Here is a 20,917-nt window from a genome sequence, read left to right on the forward strand (position 1 = left end):
TTAAGCTTGAGCAATTCCTCTGATCCAAAGCCTGCTTTGACACATTGACACTAATGTGAAACATGCATCCTCCTCTCCTACATCAAATAAAAGAAACCAATTCATGATTACCGAAATGAATTTAACATGGGGGGAAAAAAGTTTGTTGCGATTTAGCCTACTTTTGTGATGCGGTTCTTTCTGCTGATTGGATTTACCCCCCGTGTCGTCAACTCTGAGAACTCTTGCTCCGGCTGACAATTTTATCCAGAGAGCTGATTTCCCAAAGATGAGCCTCCATCAACATTCAACGACAAATTATTAAAACGTAAGTAATGCAATAGAGTAAACCAATGTGCTACAAGGTGTATGGTCTTAACGTTAATTGTAGCCTAGACTTGTAACGTTAGCGTAGGGCTATATGTAATGTTTGCATGGGAAAGCTAGGCGAACACAGTCTAGGCCTGTTTAAACTGTCTGATAGTTAAAGGAAATATGAGCATATCTTGGCATATACGTATAGCCTAAATTCTGTCCACTGAGCTATAATAGGCCATCACAAACAGACCTTTTCTACGTTTACAGCATTAGACATATAGGAGCCTACATTCTCTTATCAGAAAGACGTGTTCTCATAACTTCAGCGTTCTCTTGACGGTGAGACGAACTGTCGCACTTCAATCAAGTAGCCTAGGTCTTTTTCGAGTTAATTGTGAGTGAGTTGTATGGTAACTGTGGGAGTGATGTAGAAGAAAAGTGAGTATTTACTTTTTTATACGTGGGTTTGTTGTTTTGGGACTCCTACTGCACATAGTCCTGATAGTTAAATCATGTTTAATTTTTCAGATGAGTCTACTAAACTGGTTGGTGAAGAGAAAGGTGGATGGAGACCATGGAGAACCTGAGGTTAGTGAAGTAAAATAGGCTATGTAAGCATAGTTTAAACTAATGGGAAGTTTCATTTGAATTTTAATGTTCAAAATGTCTGCATGATAAAGTAAATGAAAGTTCTGGTTATGTGGTCTGATGTCTATCTTAAGTGCTAAAGTGTGTTACAGAAAAAAAGATCATTAGGCCTAGTGCAGGTGAGGGAGGAAAGAGACCTTGAGGAACAGACTCCAAGGGAGCAAGAGAGAGAGGCTGCATTGGTAGGACATGAGCGAGAGGAGGTGCACGGAGATGACCAAGGAGAGCTGAGGGGACAGGACCAAGGAAAGACTCCAAGAGAGCAGGAAAGAGAAGCTGTAGTGGTAGAACATGAGCGAGATGATCGAGGAAAGGTGAGAGGCCTGGACCAAGGAGAGACTACAAGAGAGCAGGAGAGAGAGGCTGCAGTGGTAGGACATGAGCGAGAGGAGGTGCAAGGAGGTGCCACAGGAGAAGTGGATGGACAGGACCAAGAAGAACAACCAGGGACAGCAACAATTACAGGACGACACAGGCGGTCTGGATGGGACCCTAACTGGGTTGATATCTCCAGATTCAAGCCTTGGTTGTACCACATACAAAGGCATGGTGATTATTCAACATAACCTGAATGATCTACCATATTTGTTCTTTTGAAAGAAAATAATAAATCTTGTGTTGCCTGTAGGAATGTTCTGTCGCTTCTGCCGGCAGCACAAGAAGGCACCCAAAGGAGGTGTGGAAAAGAGGCCGTTTATCGAAATTGGGTGTCAGCTTTATCGAGTTGACTACCTGGACAAGCACCTCAACACTCAACACCACAAGGAGAGTGTAAAATCTCACTCCTCACTGATACAAGGTAAGATCATATGTAAATGGCCTGTTAGCATATTAAAACTAGTTATATTGACAACCATTTTTTAAACATTAATGCACAGGTTTTGGCAATATACATTTTGTTTGGTTATATAGTTTAGCGGTTGCTTAATAAAATTTGATTTGAATAAATTGATTGTGAATGATGATGCAGATAAATAAAACTTCCCATAGGAACACACTCCGTACTGGTTGCCTTTGATCCTGTGGTGGTGCTGGAGCATGAGGCTGTAATAGGGGGCTTTAAGTGCCTCTATCATACCATCAAACGAGAGCAGGCACATCACACCAATTATCCTGCTTTGTTGGAATTTGCAAAGATATTGGGGTGTGATTATTTCAAAAAGCTCAAGGTAAAACACATTTTGGCGCTATATTCAACATAATAATTAACATTATTTTTTTTTTTATATATATATATATATATATATATATATATATATATATATATATATATATATTAATATTTGATTTGAACTTCTTCAGATTGGGAAAACAACTAACTATACATCACATAGAATTATAGACGAGATGTTAGACATCATAAACAGAGTGGTGGAGGAACCAATCCTCAGCGATATCAATCAATCTGTAGCAATCGGATTGGAGGTTGATGAAACCACTGACGTTTCCGTCAGTCGACAGTTAGATCTACACGTGAGGCAAGTTTGAGTAAGAAATAATTTTTTGCAAATATTATGAAATGCTACCATTTCATTTTGTTTACATTAACATTTCCTGTCTTCATCAGATACACAGATGTAAATGGTCAGGTCTTCAGTCAATTTCTTGACATGATTAGTGTCCCTGATGGCAAAGCAAACACCATAGTGGCAGCCATCAAAGGTGTCCTTTTTAAAAAAGGAATTCCCACCACAAAATTGTATGGGTTGGGAACAGATGGAGCTGCGGTCATGACTGGTATGCACACATGTTCAAAGACTGTTTCAGTGCGAGTTAACAGATATTGTGGTGTATAACTAATGGTGTCTCCAAACAGGGAGAGTGAATGGTGTAGCCAAGCAACTTGAGGATGCCTTCCCCTGCCTGGTGTCTGTTGCCTGTGCTGCTCATCGGCTTGCCTTGTCATGCAAGGATGCGTCAACATCTGTACCCTACATTGGAACATTTAGGGACCACCTGCAGAAGCTCCACCTGTATTTCCGCAACAGCGCCAATAGGACTGCTGCTCTGAAGATGGAAGGGCAGACCTTGGGCATCGATGATTTGAAAGTCAAGGCAAGTTTTGCTGAAGGTAAAACAATATGTACACCACCAATTTTAGGTTGATTTGGATAAAAGCATCTGCTCAATTTAATTGTAATTTACATAACTTATGACTTGCACCTTCTGGGCCTGCTCATTTGATCTTTTTACTCATTAAATACTGTTTAGGAGGTGAAGGACACACGCTGGTTGTCGCAAGATGCAGCTATTAAAAACCTCCAGCGCAACCTCTGTGCAGTCCTGGCAGCCTTGGCTGAAGAGACAGAGGTCAACAGGTGCCCATCAGCCAAGGGGCTGTATTCCTTCCTGGCAACATACAGGTTTGTGGCAGCAGTCTACCTGCAAGCAGATGTGCTGCCACACCTAAGCTGCCTGTCCAAACTTTTCCAAAAGGAAAAAGTAAATTTTCTCGCACTGAAATACCAGGTAAGAATTTATTTTAATAGCCTATTATTAGAAGCCCTCATCTGCAGCATTTACCACATGCATTTAAATCCCTGTCTATTTATTAGGTTCCTGTGACAGTGGCTGCTCTGAGGAAGATTAAAGAAGATGGAGACAATCAACCTCCTGGGTCATTCCTCTCCCAGCTAAACCAAGACCTGGATGATCCAGCAAAACTGTCTGCCTTCAGCATTGTCCTCGAGGAGGAGAGGGAGCGGAGAGGGAGAGGACTCAATGAAATGTCCAACAGAGAACAGCTCTGGTCCAGATTCAGGAGCCAGGTAAGTGTTTGAAATGCTGGGGTGTTGTTGCACAGTTATTGTTGAGTTTGGAGAAAAGGGAGATGGGAGTAAGGGAACAATGGGAAGGACTTGAGCTGTCAAAGTACTTAAGGGAGGAGTCAGTTTGCTTTGCCCATAATGTGTCATTTAGTCCAAATATAAGCAGTCTTTCACCATGATCACTGCCTCTCTAAGACAAACAAATGAGCTTACTTTTGTTTATCATCTTTAGGTAATGGAACCATATCTGGATGCCTTGATTGACAGCCTGGACCGGCGCTTTTCTAATCTGGACCTATTGAGCGCTTTTCATGTTCTTGGGCCTCAAGCAGCCAGAGGGGATGAAGCTGAAAATGTGTCAAACTTGACCTTGCTCTCTGAGAAATTTAAGATAGGCAACCAGGTGCTGCAAGAATGGAGTTCTTTCAGGCAGCATATCCTGTGTGGAGCATTCCAAGTATGTATAAAAGTGACCTTTCTGACAAGTAGTGCAAGTTGTGAAGGTTAATAAGTGTGTTGTGTAATTTGTATGCAATATTCTTCCAGGACATGGACCAGCAAAACATGATGGAGAAACTTGCAGCACAAATTGATGAGTGGGGACAGCTCTACCCTGGATTAAGTAAATTGGCTGCCATCGCCCTCACCATACCAATCTCCAGCGTGAACTGCGAGCGTGACTTTTCCACACTGAATAGGGTGATTTTAATCAGATCATTCATTATTCTTTCATTAAGACATATTGGTGTGATATCTGTATACCTACAGCTCCAGCCACACTGAAATCTCTTCATGCAGTATTTGTCTTTGCTTTATTTCTAGGTGAAGACAGACCTGAGAAATAGACTACAAGGAGAGCATCTGGCTACGTGCATGCGTGTCAGCATTAATGGCCCCCCCACAATTCAATTCAATTACCAAAGAGCCTTAGAGCTGTTCTTTGAAAAGCCCAGAAAAATTAAGTGCTCGCAGATTGGGTGTGGCCTTTGCCATTAAGACAAATTTAAATAAATTGTAAATAATCTTTTTCTGGGTTGTGCCATTTCATTTTTCTTCTATCATTTTTAACCAATAATGTAAAAGAAAGCTGAAAATGTCCACAAAAGAAACACGAAGGTATGATATAAAAAATAAAAAAAATCGCGCGCTGGAAAAATTTCTAGGGGAAACACTGAGGTTATTTGCCAAAAACACAAGACAGTCCACATTTGAAGGGCCCAGTGCTGATCTCTTTTTATTAACTATATTCCCAGCGGAGGAAAAGACGCATTCAGAGCGCACTGAGGATACGGGGATGGAAAGATATTTCTTTGCCATCTGGGCGACATGAGGGTATCTTCCAGAGCCCAAAGTTTTCCACCACATGAGAGGATTTGGTTGAGCAGGTATTGGAGACTCTTGTTCATATACATCGACATATCTTTTTGAAGCAGCACACTGATGTCCTGGTCTGGGCTGTCTGTGCAATACGTGTCTGCGAAGAGAAACCTCATAGCAGATAACGCAGTTTTCTCAGCGGGTTGCTGATCACGGGGTTGTCCGGCAGCGCTTGTCAGGCTTGAATGCATTCGCTTACATTCTCTGCAGTGTGGCTTTCCTTAAGCTTTTTTGTTTTTAGCACATTGTTAAGCATTTCCCAGTCATCATTAATCCAACGGGCCGTTGCTGTAACATAGGATGCTGTCGCTAGGGAGGTCCACCCGTCCGTGGTAAGACCCTCATCTTTGTCTTATATAGATAGATAGATAGATACTTTATTGATCCCCAGGGGAAATTCAAGTCTTTGATTGTTTCCTTTATTTTGTCTGAGGTGCTGTTATACACTTCTACGATTCTATTGGTGACTGTTCCACGGCTAGGGATACGGCAGAACTCTCTGAAGCCTGCCCCATCCACGACACTGATCGGTCTCATGTCCTTACAAATGAATGAAAGTAATTTCTCCGTGATGGCCTCTTGCCGTGTTGCAGACAAAGAGCTTGTGGCGGGCGGTGCAAAATAAGTAAATGGTATGCTAACTGTGCCTTACATAGCTAGCATACTAATTTATCTCGCGGCTCCAAGATTTTACCGTCTACCGACTAAAATCCAAAGTACTTCCAGACATGGCTTTTTAGATTTTGGGAGGTTAAAATTACTTTCTCTGCTGCGGTCGAGTTGGGCTCTGCATTTTCTGCCATCTTCCAATAGGGCTGCACGATTATGACCAAAATGATAATCATGATTATTTTGATCAATATTGAGATCACGATTATTAATTAATTTTAGTGACAAAAATATTTTTTCCCTAAACATATTGGACTTGCTATCTGGCTCATCCAAATTCTTCCCCTCACATTTACTCCCCTAAATTACTGCAAATATAGATTTGACTGCGACTTCCAAACTTCCAAACAACTTCCAAACAAATGTTTTGTGCGTGCTACTTTGTTAATATTTGGGAAAACGCCCACCGGGAATCCTCCCAACGCTCCCCATTAGCCACTTAAGCTCTGCTTCGTGTTCATGAGTTTACTGTAATCGTTAGTCCAGGGGTGTCCAAACTTTTTGACTGAAGGGCCACATTGGGTTTTGAAAATTGGCCAGCGGACCACACACAAATAATAATAATAATAATAATAATAATAATAATAATAATAATAATAATAATAATAATGTTTTGTATTATTTAAATGACAAAATAATTTTGTTGTAGAAAATTAATTTCTTAAGAAATACTGTTAATTTGATGCTGTTTAATTCATTTATAAATGGTGCACTGTCACTTTAAGATTTTTTGCCAGCTCCACTCAAATATAGCCTATGGCTAGTGCTGTGCCTATGGCTGTGCCCTCTCACAGTTTATAAATGGTCAGTAATGGGAACTACTGTTGCCATCGCCGTCTCTCCCACGCTCAAATGCGTCCCCAATTAAATGGACTAGCATAACGTAGTTAGATCTGCTGCAATGGAGGTTCTATGTAGCCTATCTCGATGTGACAAGCTGTTTTGACATTGACATTGTAAATGTTCTCTAAGAAGAGTGTAAAGCAGTTTGCAGTAGCCTGAAGTTAACCACAACGTCGTCTATCGCTGGAAAAAAATAGCGAGCGGCCTATGATAAACTAATAAATGCTCGGCGGGCCCGATTAAAGTGCATGGCTGGCCGCAGTTTGGACACCCCTGGCTTAGTCATTCGTTGATATGTAAAACACTGACGTGTAGGCTACATTTTCATTATTGTTCACTCGTTTTGAGTAGGCTGTCATGTAGCTTATAAAATACATGAATCCCGTCGTTAGCTCAACTCTTATTACATAGGCTATCAGAGGAAGCAAACAAGGACTAAAAGTTAACGTGATAAAAAAGGCATGTGTGGTTTACGTCATGTATGAGTTGAGAGCCCTGCTTTGCTTATATTTTTGGTTAACTTAACTTGCCTGAAATCCAAAATATTTTCGAACAATGGATGATCCGCTTCGAGGGACAAGCTCTTGGCCTTCTGCTGTGCCACACATTTGATTTTTGATAGTCGTTTATTGTATAGTCTAACTAGCCTACTAATAGTTAACATAATGTCACTAGTCCACAGTGCATCAGGCTGAGCAGTGCAGGGAACAGCTGTCATTGGTAGGCTGCATGCAGGCACATGGTCAGACAGGTTTAAGGAGCGCTTGATTTGTTTTGTAGCGGAGCGTTCTATGGGTTGCCAGGTTAGTTCTATGGGTAGAGCACGCATTTGAAATATCGCTCGTTGACAGCCCTAGTGCAGGGCCCTTTTATCCTGAGCCGCTACTTGCTGTACCAAGTTGTTATGTTCCCAGAAATAACAGACTATATCGTGGCAGAGTAGAATGTCTTCTACAGCTCTGTGGATATTCTGAATTTCCTTAGCCTTCTGAAGTGATACAGACACTGTCTTGCCATATTTACTGGGTTAGAGATGTGCAATGTCCATTAAAGACACCAAAGTATTTGAAACTGCCCACTCACTCTACAGGGGCACCATAGATTTCCAGTGGAGTGTGATGCTTCTCTCTTCTTAAGTCTACTACCAATTATTTGGTTTTAGAGACATTCTGTTCTAGGCTGTTTTCCTTACACCATGATGTCCATCTCAACTTCATTCAGATAAGCTGTCTCATCGTTGTTGGGGATGTCACCACTGTATCGTCTGCAAACTTTACAATGGAGTTGGAGCTGTGTATGGCTGTGCAATCATGAGTATAATGAGAGTAAAGCAGGGGACTCAGTACACATCCCTGTGGAGCACCGGTGTTGAGTGTGATTGTATTTGAGGTGCAGTCACTTCACTGTCTGAGGCCTGTCTCACAGGAAGCTGAGAACCGAGTTGCAAAGAGATGGGCTAAGTCCTACATATTTAAGCTTAGCGACTAACTTGGTGGGCACAATGGTGTTAAATGCTGAGCTATATTATAGCGTGCTTAATTCCCCTTTCATATATCCAGGTGAGAGGACATGGTAATCCTATTTGGTCTGCTGTAGGGGGTCTAATGAGCCAGGTGTGGATAAACAGATAATGACATCTTTGCTAAAGGTACATAGGGATGCAATATCAATTTAGTTTGGTTTATTTATGGATATAGAGAGACAAAACGATCCAAGGGATAACATGTAAAAGTGATGAACACTTTTTTCAACATGGTCCCTGATGGAAGAGAACACATACATCCCTTCTAAAGGTAAAAAAATAAAATAAATAAATAAAATAAAACAATTACACATCAAAAATACCAGATAAAACTCCATGAGCTACAAAGCAATAAATACCCGGTCTCCAGTCTAGAGTCTATTTACCCCTAATGATCTATTTTTTCCACAAGTAAACCCTAACTTTATGTTTAAAATCCCTTTTCGTTTCTGCCATTTTAATATTCAGTGGAAGACTATTCCATAAAATAATTCTTGTGTAAAAAAAATATTTCCTTGCTTCACTATTCACACATGGCACCTTACATGAACAGACACTGGTCCTAGTCTCATGGGCATGTTGAATGTGCACCATCAGAATCTGAAATCCCAAATACTTTGGGGCTACACCATTCATGATATTGTATGATTGAGTTTAAATGGTTCAACCCTAAGCTTTAAAGGCAGGAATTCTACCCTCTTAAACTCATTTATTCCAACATGATATCTGGAGGGTTTAGACAGTGTGAAGCGGATCATATTGTTTTGCATAACCTGCATCTCAGTAATACCTAGATATGTAACAGTATCCTTTGCTTCAAGTTCATTTTCGTTACATGATACTTTTAGCACAGGTACCTTTTGTAGCTTACGTCTGGTGCCAAATAGAATACACTCAGATTTCCCTAGGTGCAATGACTATGTCTATTGTCTGTTAGCCACTCTCTTACATTTTTCAGCTCTCCACTAAGAGTGTCTTCAATTGATAAATGTCTTTTCCAGAAACTAGTAGTGAGGAGTCATCAGCATACAACAACTTCAATTTGACTGCAGCTGGCATGTCATTTACACAAATAAGGAATAACAAAGGGCCTAATATCGAGCCTTGGGGTACACCACAAGTTATTTTCATGCATTCAGATAGGACTATCAACAGCACAAATTTGATTTCTTTCTGATAAGTATGATTTAAACCATTTTAAGGATGCCTGCCCAAAACCCATGCATTACAATTTGGATAAAAGAATAGAGTGGTCCACTGTGTCAAATGCTTTTTGTAAGTCCAGTTCACTACAAAAAAAAGTAAACTCACAAAAATTATAAATATGGCCAGTAAAATCATACTGAACCCCCAGAGGCAGCTGGTGGAACTATACACAACACACACTAAGAGGAAAGCCCTACAGATAGTCCAGGATCCTTTACATCCACTACATCACACTCCCTTCAGGAAGAATATATAGAGTACCTACATCAAGCAGAAACATTTTTAAGAAATCTTTTATACCATCATCTACAGTGATGGCCAAAAGTGTTGGCACCCATGCTAAAGTTGACTGAAAAGAGGAATATAAAATTATCTTTTGGAAATGTATCTTAATGCCTTAGTGAATGAATAATGTATCATAAATAAATAAATGTTCTTCCTTAAAATACAGGGTTCATAAGTATTGACACCCCTATGTTAAATTCCCATAGAGACAGGCAGATTTTTATTTTTAAAGGCCAGTTATTTCATGGATCCAGAATACTGTGCATCCTGATAAAGTTACCTTGGCCTTTGGAATTAAAATAGCCCCACATCATCACATACCCTTCACCATACCTAGAGATTGGCATGGGTGTTATTTCAGTTAGCCTATTAGCTGGTTTGATTTGCATTGAGCTCAATGAGCAAAAAAAATCTGCCTGTCTCTATGAGAATTTAACATAGGGGTGTCAATATTTATGACCCCTGTATTTCAAGGAAGAACATTTATTTATTTATAATACATTATTCATTCACTAAGAAAATTGGTGTCCTTAAAGGTTAGATATTTCCTCATTTTTCACTTAAGGCATTAAGATCAATTTCCAAAAGATGATTTTATATTCCTCTTTTCAGTCAACTTTAGCATGGGTGCCAACACTTTTGGCCATCACTGTATTAATTTGCTAAATCAATATAATTTATGTTTTATGTTTTATGATTAACTGATTAACTTATATTATTTACTGCATTTTATTGACACCTTTTTTTGCACATTTCCATGTCTCCATATGTTGTACCTGCTGTGTAGTCTTGTTTGTGCTTGCTATATGTCGTATCTGCTGTATAGTCTTTGTGTGTGTTTGCATTATGTTGTTATTGTTGTACCTGCTGTTTAGTCTTTGTTTGTGTCTGCTTTATGTTGTACCTGTTGTGTAGTCTTGCTTGTGTGTGTTACATGTTTGGTGGGGCCAAAGACGAATTTCCACAGTAGTGGACAATAAAGACCTCTAATCTAATCTAATCTAATCTACGTGATTGATCTTAGACCAAACAATGTGATTGATCTTAGACCAAAAGCCTTGTTGGCATTTGTTTTTTTTTTAAAAGCTTTTTCTAGACAGCACTGACACAACTGACTACATACAACAGAATTATTTCCTGCACTGTTTCCTTTCCACTCAGGTATACTTACAATCTCAACTGGTGCAATGCTTCTGACCAGCTGCTGTAGAAGAGTGGCATCACAGTATGGGAATTTTCGAATGCACTCACGTATAAACTTCTCCTGATAGAGAGGAAAGCCATCTCCATCTCGTCCTTTCAGAAGGCTGGAATTTTGCAAACAAAAACAAAAGACATTTCTTTCATGGCATAAGTCATGGCACAGAGTGATTGCAGAATGCATTTCAAGCTGAATGAGCAAAGTGCCCCCAAGTGGCAAATGCTTGAATGATGTGAATAAAGATAGACAAACCATGTCAGAGGATAGGAGGAAAATGTGTTCAGCATCTTGCAGAGATGTACTATGGATTACTTAGAAAGTACGATGTATTGCGACATCAGATGCAAGTCAAATTTGTAGTTTCTCATGTCTCATTCCATCGAACTACAGATCCGCTACCCGATCTGGCAAACTTACATAGTGCGGTTATACCCGATAGAGGGCGGCGAAGCGAATGCAGAAGTGCCGTTCACCCTGTTACGAGTTGATGAATCACTGAAACGATTTTGGAAACACTCTTATAAGGTACAAAAAACTCTTTGATGTTGCTTTAAAAATGAGAAAGGCAGATTCATGTGTCACTTGTGTCTGAATATACTACAGTTAAGCAAAAGAAAAAGTGGGCTAGTTATTGTTTTCAGTGCTAACTGTGCTTTCACTTGGCCTATGGATGCCCTGATTAGAATGAGCTCCCTTTTATTGACAAATTGTACTTGTGACACCAGTCCTGCTTATAGTTGTATTAGCTGTCCATCAGTCAGTAGCATTAAATAAAGCTTGGAGAAGGACCTATTGGAAATAGCGTGAAATTTCAAACTAAGAGTCTACTTAAAGGTTGTATCAGCGATTGCAGGCCGCAAAAAGGCCCAAACATAAACTAGACTGCATTTCCGGCGGGAACTGCGAAAGTGTGCTTGCCCTGGTCCGGTCACCAACGTGAGCAGACAGTGACATACGCTATGCTGAACCTGGCTTGATCCAAGCATTCTAACAGTGCCTTTCAGTGTTGAAGCAGTGGCAATACCTCAAAAGCTCTATTCAACTATTGCCTTGCGGGGTGAATGCGGTTCGTTGGATTTTACCTGTGGCCTGCCTTCGAATTTAGCTTCTATGACTAAAATCAAATCAATGAAATAAAACAACAGCAGGGATTGGCTGCAAAAATAAATAATGTCACGTGTCTTGCACCTCTCAAACTGGGCTATCAGGTAACCTAGAGAAAATTTTAAAATTATGAAATATGACTAAGGCATTAAAATGCTGCTTGTTTGTCAGGATACTTTTTCACTGATTTATTTTAAAAATATGAGCTATGAGTGTGAATGTTATATATTCCATCCCCTAATTCTGTTTTACTGGTTTATTTGACAAATAATCCAGTGTTTTTCAACCTTTTTTGTGCCACGGCACACTTTTGACACTTAAAATGTCCCACGTCACACTAACATCCTGTGTGAAGAAAAAAATATAACATACCATAGCCTAAAATTCCAAATAATACAGATATGGCCTTATTATGGCTTTTATGCAAGACCTGCTCAATAAAACAAGTGCCCTCTGTTTCATTTGTAGGTGACTAGATCTAATTTAATTGTTGTTATGAACTGGATATGTGATGATTCTGTGAATACTGGATATGGGGCCCCGTTGTAGGCCTACAATACAATGCCTGCATACCACAAATAGTGAAATCATACAATCAATGAGAGCATGTGGTTATAAATTCTTTGATGCAACAGCTTTCTGGACCAGTGAATGACATTTGGGTAATTTTCTGCATCACACATGATTATCTCTCACGGCACACTAGTGTGCCCCGGCACAGTGGTTGAAAAACACTGAAATAATCTATTTGGATTTGCTCTATAAATACCTTATGTCTGTTTAGGATTGTTTTGAGAGCCTATTGATGTATCTCAGAATAAAGGAATGTCCACAACATTAGTGATGTTTTTTGTGTGTGTGTGAATGTATTTTACTTAACTCATTGAATGTAGCTGGATACTCATGAACGCATGTCTCTAATAGCCACAATAGGAGTAATTTTAGCAACACCGTATTTTGTGTGGCCCATAACGACCCAGTGGATCATGAAAATGTGCCAAAATTCACATTCCTTGCTTGTTGTTGGTACATAATCCCATTCAGATTGCCACTTATCTGAGATGTAAGAGTTCAGTATAGGTTTAAGGTCTGGGGCAGGGATTTGACATTCAGTGACTTCTTCATTGAGGGCTTGCTTAGCAGCACTGTCCGCTTTCTCATTTCCCCTCAGACCAACATGGCCTGGGACCCAGCAAAAAACTACACTCAAGTTCTGGTTCTTTAGACGTTCTAGGTGATCAAGCTCAGCTTTGGTTGTACTTTTTGCGTGACATTAAAGCCTACTGGAAAGATTTTTAATTGCAATTTAATTGAATGCAATTTACTTTTACGATTAAATAAAATTAATTTATCCCTCTCACCCATAGTTTTCTATTTATTTACAAATGTACATAGGCCTACTGTAATTACATTTATACATAGTTATTCTACTGATCTTTATACTATTCATCCTGCACATAGACTTATTCTTACTACTCTTATAATGTTGTTTCTGCACTACAATGACACTGTTTCTACATAGCTGTATGTTATGTACATATCTGTTATATATTTGTCATATTGAATATCCATATTTATTCTGTTTTATTATATTCTGTTAATACACTGCATATATCTATATTATTATTTCTACTATTATAATGTTACTGCTACATCTACATACATTATTCTACTATTGTATGAGATAACTGCTAATACACTGCACATATTTATATTTAATTCATATTACTCTAAACCACCTTCTGTAAATCAACTGTATACTACTGTCTACATTGCACTATATTTCTTGACCTGTCTCTGTATATTTCATCACCTTTCTATACTTTGCATCACATTGTATGCATACTGTAGCTACATGAATCACAGCTAAGATCCTTGGTTGCTATGAAGGCCAGTCGTTCTAAATGGATGGTTGCTATGGCCAAAGGCCAGTTATCTCTGCCGTTGTCAAGCGGGCATATCCTAACTTTATCTTATTTTAAACATCTCTATTTTACTTAGCCTACTTCCATACAGTGACTCCTATTAAGAAGTGGCCACTTCATTCGCGCTTACCGTGATTCACGCAGCAACATTATTTAATTAATCTGTCACCATATGCCTATGCCAACGTTTGCAAAGAGGAGAATCTTTTAATTTGATTCACAATGAAACGTTACATTTAATGTACATGTAAACAATGAGTAGGCTAGTTTTGGTTGTTGTTGGTGGTGTTACTGCATCCCTTAGTTATGCCTACAATGCAAAATTATTCCCTCGTGATTGTAAGACGCATTTCAAAACATCGCGACGTGAAATGCCACCACAAAACATTGTTTGTGAATCGGTCTTATTAGGAGTCCTTAAGCTGTCACAGACTCAGGCGCTACTTTTAGGGCTAAAATGCTTCCTGAATTACTCTTAGTAAAAAAAGGAGTCCTAAAGTTACGAGTGACGAAGTTACAAGTACAAGCATCTCATATCAAATGACCATGGCATTACGCTAAGCAACATAAATCTCATAACGTTACAGCAACATCTCCTCCCTGACCTAGCTAGCTAGCTTCTAGCCACACAAGAAATGAATGAAATCTCTGCTTAGCATTCTAATAACAGAAGGGGCACATTTATGTGGACCACTACAACATGACTCATTATGTCTGTAACGTTAACTGTATAAAACACTTACTTTCATAAAGGAAGCACACCATCCAGCACATACACATGGAAACCGATATTTTAGGTAGCCTACTTGGCCACAAACTCAAAACACGTCTCTCTGAAGCTCTGTTCTAGAATCAGTGAAATGTAATACAACGTTGCCACCTAGCGTTAGGCTATTTAACATTAACATGACATTGCTTGTTTATTCTTTCGTCAACTCCATGCTTTTAGGAAAACAATCTTTTTATCATAGTTCCCTCTTCAATGAGCGATTACCAACTCGTTTTTGTAAAAGAGATAGCTGTTTATTGTCCCTAGGTTTACAGAAACACCTATTCATATTAATACGTAGCCTATGGAGTGCTGCCGACCACTGTTCATTACGGCCCAGAATGCCTTGCATGTCTTTACAACAAAACAACACAGTAAAACCTAAATGCCCGTAAACATATGCATTTGCATACTTGTAACATTTTGAATAATACTCTTCCATCGTGATATTTAACAATAATGAAAAATGTAATTTGAATACCGTCAATGTGAAAACAACTCTATTATGTAAGCTATATATAGCTACTGTTCTCCTTGCTATTTCAGTTCGTAAGTCCATACTATCCCATGGCAGAGCAAGGATTTCATGATTGGGCAAGGTTGCCCGGAGACATTGTGGCTGCCCAGAGACATTGAGCATACTTGGAAGGCATTGTGATAGAAGGTGAATGGTGCAAAGGTGAATGGTGAGAGTTACCAAATACCTGTGGGTGGTTTGCCAAATGATGGAAACTTTTGGAATATTTCTTTTTTTTTTAGCTTATGCACCCTCACACTGGAGTCCCCAGTTCATATACAAAATTTGGTATCGATATGTGACAGTGTTCCTGAGATATGGACGACTTTCTGTTTCGGAGCTTCGTCGCCGATTTCGTTTGGCTGTGACGGGCAAACGCTTTCGAAAATCAAAAATCCTTCCGGTAACTTTTGTGAGGCTTGGTCCAAGGATAATGTACGTCAAGTTTCGTGGCGTTCGGACCAAATTTGTGACCTGTGAAAATTTAGTTTCGCTTTCTGTTCAATCCAATATGGCGGACGAACGACACGCCCACCTGACGTCATCTTCGCGACCAGACTACTGGTACTGACCGGACGTTTTAAAGTTGGAACGGTGTCTCTGTCTCAAAGGGCCTAGGCGCTAGAGCTGACAAAAAATTAGGGAGACGGGAATAATAAAACTTAAGAAGAACAATAAGTGTGCTGCTTTCAGCAAGCACACTTAATGATCACATTCATCTAATCTTTCCTATTATACAACAATTGGGTTCTATGGAACTATTTATTTGTTTCTGATTGGCCGAGAGACGTTCCATGAGTTGGAATATCCCTGGACATTTCAACTCAGACTTTGCACAGCTAATAATAAATCACTCCGCGATACAATGCGAAGATTTGACACAATGTTCTCATCCCAGCTCTCCACTATTTCAAGCAATGGGTTACTCCTTAGCAAACCATAACGAAACAGTGCTTCACCACATCTGTGGATTAAGCCACACAGTCAACTCAATGTAAGTAAGATAAACGAGGATGCTCTCAGCATTGCCAGCATTGTGTATAATATAATTGTCACTTGGAGGAGACTTGTAGATAACTAATGTTAGCATAATTAGCTAACCGCTGCTAACATGCTAGCATCGTCACGTCAGGCTGTGCACAGTAGTGTAACATTTATTCACCATAAATTAATAAAGTTGAGTGGTTCTGCAATGTAGACTATGTTTCCGTTTTTTTTGCAGTACCATGTCCCTTACATGACATGGCCCAGTTGTCCTTGTAACATGCATGCAGCAAACCTAGATATGAATGTGATTTCAGCCCGACTTTTAACATTTCTTTCAAGAAGACATTTAAACCACAAAGACTACGGGTGGATCTGGAATGTTGGTTACCAAGCAACCAAGGGAACTATGTTTTGATGCGTAAGAACGATGTCGAAATTAACATTTTTAAACAATAATGGGGTGTTTTCAGATGATTTAGTTTGTGGTAGAATTGTTGTATAAAAGCAATATAGCACTCGTGATCGTGGGATTGGTCATGGATATTCCCACGGCTGTTGTTGCCTGCGCCACTCGGCCTCCGGCCTCGTGGCTACGGCCGAACAACACCCGTGGGAATATCCATGACCAACCCCACTCTCACTTGTGCTATATTGCTTAAACGATCCGCTAGCTGTCTGCCCCATAAGCAGGCAGTCAAAAAAAAGCGTCTCTGTAGGCAGCCTAGGCTCTGAGATTTGTACACACAAATAATTTCTAACAACAGGGTTGGCAACCCACTCAAAGGCAAAATAAAGTGTTTCAACCAATAACCGAGGAGTAGGGTTGGGTATCGTTTGAATTTGAACGATTCCGATTCCAATTCTGATATCTTATTTCGATTCCGGTTCCTAACGATTCTCGATTCCGATTTTTTTAAGAGGCAGGGTCAAAAAAAGTTTAGGATATTTTAAATGAGCTAGCTAACCAACGGTCTTTCTCAGGGTATCTGCACATTTTCCAAGTGCAAATTTAAAGACTTTTAAGACCTTTTCAAGATATCTAAATTAAACTTAAGACTATACCACGGCAAAAAGATATATATGACTGTTTATGCAATAGTTTTTTTTTCCTACTAATTTTAACCCCCACCCCATTTTGGATGTCTACAGAATTTTAGGGTCTGGGATGCTTGCTTTTGAAGCTAGCTGTACATGTTTGGTTTTGCTTACTGCTGAGGCTGACTGTTCTTCACCTGTGTCTGTAGTAGCCTAGGCTACTTGCCAAAGACATTTGCACTGGACTGGATTCCCTTCAATATTTTTTCAAAGTTAGACTAAGCTATTTACATATTTTAATAAGCCTACTTTATATAATTTACTATGTGCATCTATTGTCCAATATGCAGCTCAGCAAATTAAAGTTAATCCACTACTTTACATTTTGCATACCAGTTGTATCTAAACCAACCAACGCTTGACTGAAACATTGTAAAACCATTGACTTGTCTTAAATTAATTAAGAGACAGGTCCTCCTCGCATGATCCTGCTGAAAACCGCTGGTTTCATCTCAAGCACGCACGTATTATGAATGCACGTTTTTTTTATGTAGCCAGTCGCCGACATTCAAAAAATATGCGGTTATAGTTCACAACTTTTGCGAAGTAGGCCTAGCCTACTGGGAAACGCTGGCAAGCAAGCTGCTGGCAGATATTACAGGTAGGCTATTATAACATTTTCTTCCCTAGGCTAGGCCAGCAACACACGCTGGAAAGATACAAACAGATCAACTTAACATATACAGTATTTCCTCCTGATTGCGAAGCACTGCACATAATTTGACCAGCAGTCTTCGCGTCCATAGTTTGTGAAACGATGCTGCGTCCGAGCAACGATTTTAGATGCCAAGCGCAACTCCAAAAAGGAGAACAAATGAGCGTCCAGCTTGAGGCTGTGCCGGACGCCGGACAGGGCTTTTAAAATCAATATGTCCGGCCTAAATTCGAACGTATGGCCAACGTATCGCTCTTTCTCCCGCTCATTCTACCGTAGGCTTCCTCATTCCACGTAGGCTACCTGTATATCTCTCTGGCCTCAGCTACACCACGAAAACGTCAGGCATATTATTTTGTACATAGGCCTACTGTTTTCACACCTTTAACCACACCCGTGAAAAACATCTTCACTCTGCAACCACTACACTTCCTCCCGTAGCCTAATAGCCTAGTCACTTATACAATTGCGTTTTAAATACACAAAACTGGATTGAGACATCACTCGCTCTCTTGCACTCGCTGGCGGTCCCATACGCACATTTAATACCTCTCTTTCGAAAATTCAGTTGTATTTAAGACTATTTAAGGATTCGCAGGAACCCTGCTTTTGAATGAAATAGTCTGACCTTCTCCATGAATTTTAATTCTATGAACTATGCGATTCTTCGTTGGTGTTCAGACGTTTCTTCTTCCGGTCGGCGGACTGGGAATCGAAACTAGGAATCGAAATTTAAACTTTTGAACGATTCCGGGAAAATCGCAAAGATAGTCCCGGTTCCAACCAATACTCGATATTCAATACCCAAGCCTACCGAGGAGATGCGCGTTTAGGAGAGTTTTAATTGTACGGGAGGGACATCAACAGAAGTGACGTATCCCCGCTATCGCTGATACAATCTTTAATATCCCGGGGACAAACCCTCTTGAGTCAGATCGTGATATCAGGGGTGGCCAAACCTTTTGGCTCAAGGGCCACATTTGGTCTTGAAAATTGGCCGGCGGGCTGATTGGAGTAGCATAAGGTAAATTAGATCTGCTGCAATGGAGATTACAAAGAGTATCATAACATGCTGTTTTGACATTGACATTGTCAATGTTCTCTAAAAAAGAGTGTAAAGCAGTTTGCAGTAAAGTTAACCACAACATTGTCTATTGCTGGAAAAAAACAGCGAGCAGCCTATGATAACCTAATTAAATGCTCATAGATGCACGCCAGGTGGACCATATATTCACTCAACGTTTTTTCAGTTGTTTCCACAATATTACCCCCTGATTAGCTTTAATTTTGATGGCTGATAGGCCTACAGTACGTCTGCGACAGTCCCAACATTTAGTAGCCTTGAAATCTAGACGCACCCTAGCGGCAGCAAATGTAATTTGCTGCCCGGGCTAGTCTAGCAACTCTCTGTTGGCTTGCGAGCTGGAAAAATTAAACTTTGATAGGGTCAATCGCATGGTGTATAGAGACGTTAGGCGGGCTTAACATAATGATTGATGGCAGAGTTGCAACGGTTTGGCTTGAATTCCCTGCTACTTGAAGACAAAGAAGATTGATGTTGCTGTTGGCGAAAAGCGTGACACGAATTAAGCTTTTTTTAAGTTGGCAAAAGTTTGAACTAGCCAACTAGCTCCGCTGGTGGGAAAACGCATGGGACTCATAGCACTGTCCTATTGCGTGCAGAGGGAATTTGAAAGACAACCGATTATCCCGCTCCTCGGACTGAGCACTGCCAACAGTGAGTGCCCAGACCCTACATTTTAATGTGGGTCTGGCTTGTCAGGCTAAACATTTAGCACTATAATCAAAGAATCCAAAAGTGAATTAAATCCCGAAGCAAACTGAAAATCTTCTGCTTTTAATATAGCCTATCGATATGTTGCTCCAAACGACACGCAGTCTCACGATAAAACTTGCTATTGTTTATGAAGGTGTTTTTGTTATTTTATGAAGAGGCATCTGGCGGTTTTGTTTATGTTTGTTTTGCTTTCATTAATGGTTTAGCTCAATCTTATCAATGTTTAATCTGAAAAGCACTTTGTATCAAATTCAGCAACATTACCTTTTGATGAGACCATCCAACTTGTCCTGACGGTCTTTCATGAAGACAGCACATTTCTGAAGCACACAGCTGATGTAGTGCATCTTCATAGCTAGGACCTCATTCATGTCTTGCTGCTTCACACACTTCTCACAAATCAATTCCATCACATGACGGCATTTCTCCAGTGCTTCTGGCTCCGCAAGCATAGGGTTCTCTTGAACCAGCAACACCATCTGACATACACAGAGCAACACCAAGCACAAAAACACTAATCATACCACTGCAACAAAACTGCTATTTAAAGGAGAAATCCGGATAATTTTAACACGGAGCTCAGTTGATCATGTTCACGGAATGTCGGTCGGAAAAATCTTGAAAAAATCAGTGCTGTCTGATGCGAGTTAGCTGGCTAAAGCAGTCGAATTGCCTATAAGCTGTGCTATGAGGGCATGTACTAAACTGTACATTTGTGCCTCCTAACAGACTCAAATTGTCATATCAAGTGCTGTGCACCATGAACAGGCTTTACATGACACCACTGTGTGCTGCAGCTCTCATTTGGAGCTTCCATGTTGTTACAGTCATTAATATTAATATATAAACATTGCAATGCTGAATGTTGAATCATTATTTTGGACATAAACTTCACGTTTGGTCTCTGTGGAAATGGGAAAAGGCATGAGTTCAACTTTGGTATGGACTAGAGATGCACCGATAGGTCTGGTGACCGGAATTGGCCGATTTTCACGTGATCGGCCATGACCGGCGACCGGCCGGTCAGTCTGAGACATGCCGATTTTATGCCGGTCAAATGCACTCGCCTGCTGCAATTGTAACACCCAGCTGAGTTTGCAAAGTTTGAAGAAGCTAGCAACCAGGCCAACACTCAGGGCTGGACGTAGGGCTACACAGAAAGCGCTAATAGGCTACTGAGTTTTTCAATGCAGCTAACGCTGTGCTTTGCCATATTGCGTGGAATTTACAAAGCTGTCACTTCATAGGCTA

At 40.1% G+C, this 20,917-nt stretch overlaps 1 protein-coding gene across 1 annotated transcript in view; it reads right to left on the bottom strand.

Moving 5' to 3' along the window:
* Positions 1 to 20,917, bottom strand: part of ankmy2a (ankyrin repeat and MYND domain containing 2a) — a 203,303-nt gene that overhangs the window by 38,606 nt on the left and 143,780 nt on the right. Inside the window, exons 6-7 of the mRNA XM_076281231.1 lie at positions 19,931 to 20,145; positions 10,787 to 10,922 (exon numbers count right to left, since the gene is read on the bottom strand). Coding sequence (XP_076137346.1) covers positions 10,787 to 10,922; positions 19,931 to 20,145 — 351 coding nt within the window. The remainder of the gene's footprint in view (positions 1 to 10,786; positions 10,923 to 19,930; positions 20,146 to 20,917) is intronic.

The sequence above is a fragment of the Alosa pseudoharengus genome, unplaced genomic scaffold (genome assembly GCF_046254945.1).
Source record: "Alosa pseudoharengus isolate Yale_2024_CS ecotype anadromous, Long Island Sound unplaced genomic scaffold, YU_APseudo_1.1 YU_APseudo_1.1_scf_12, whole genome shotgun sequence".
Taxonomy (NCBI): domain Eukaryota; kingdom Metazoa; phylum Chordata; class Actinopteri; order Clupeiformes; family Clupeidae; genus Alosa; species Alosa pseudoharengus.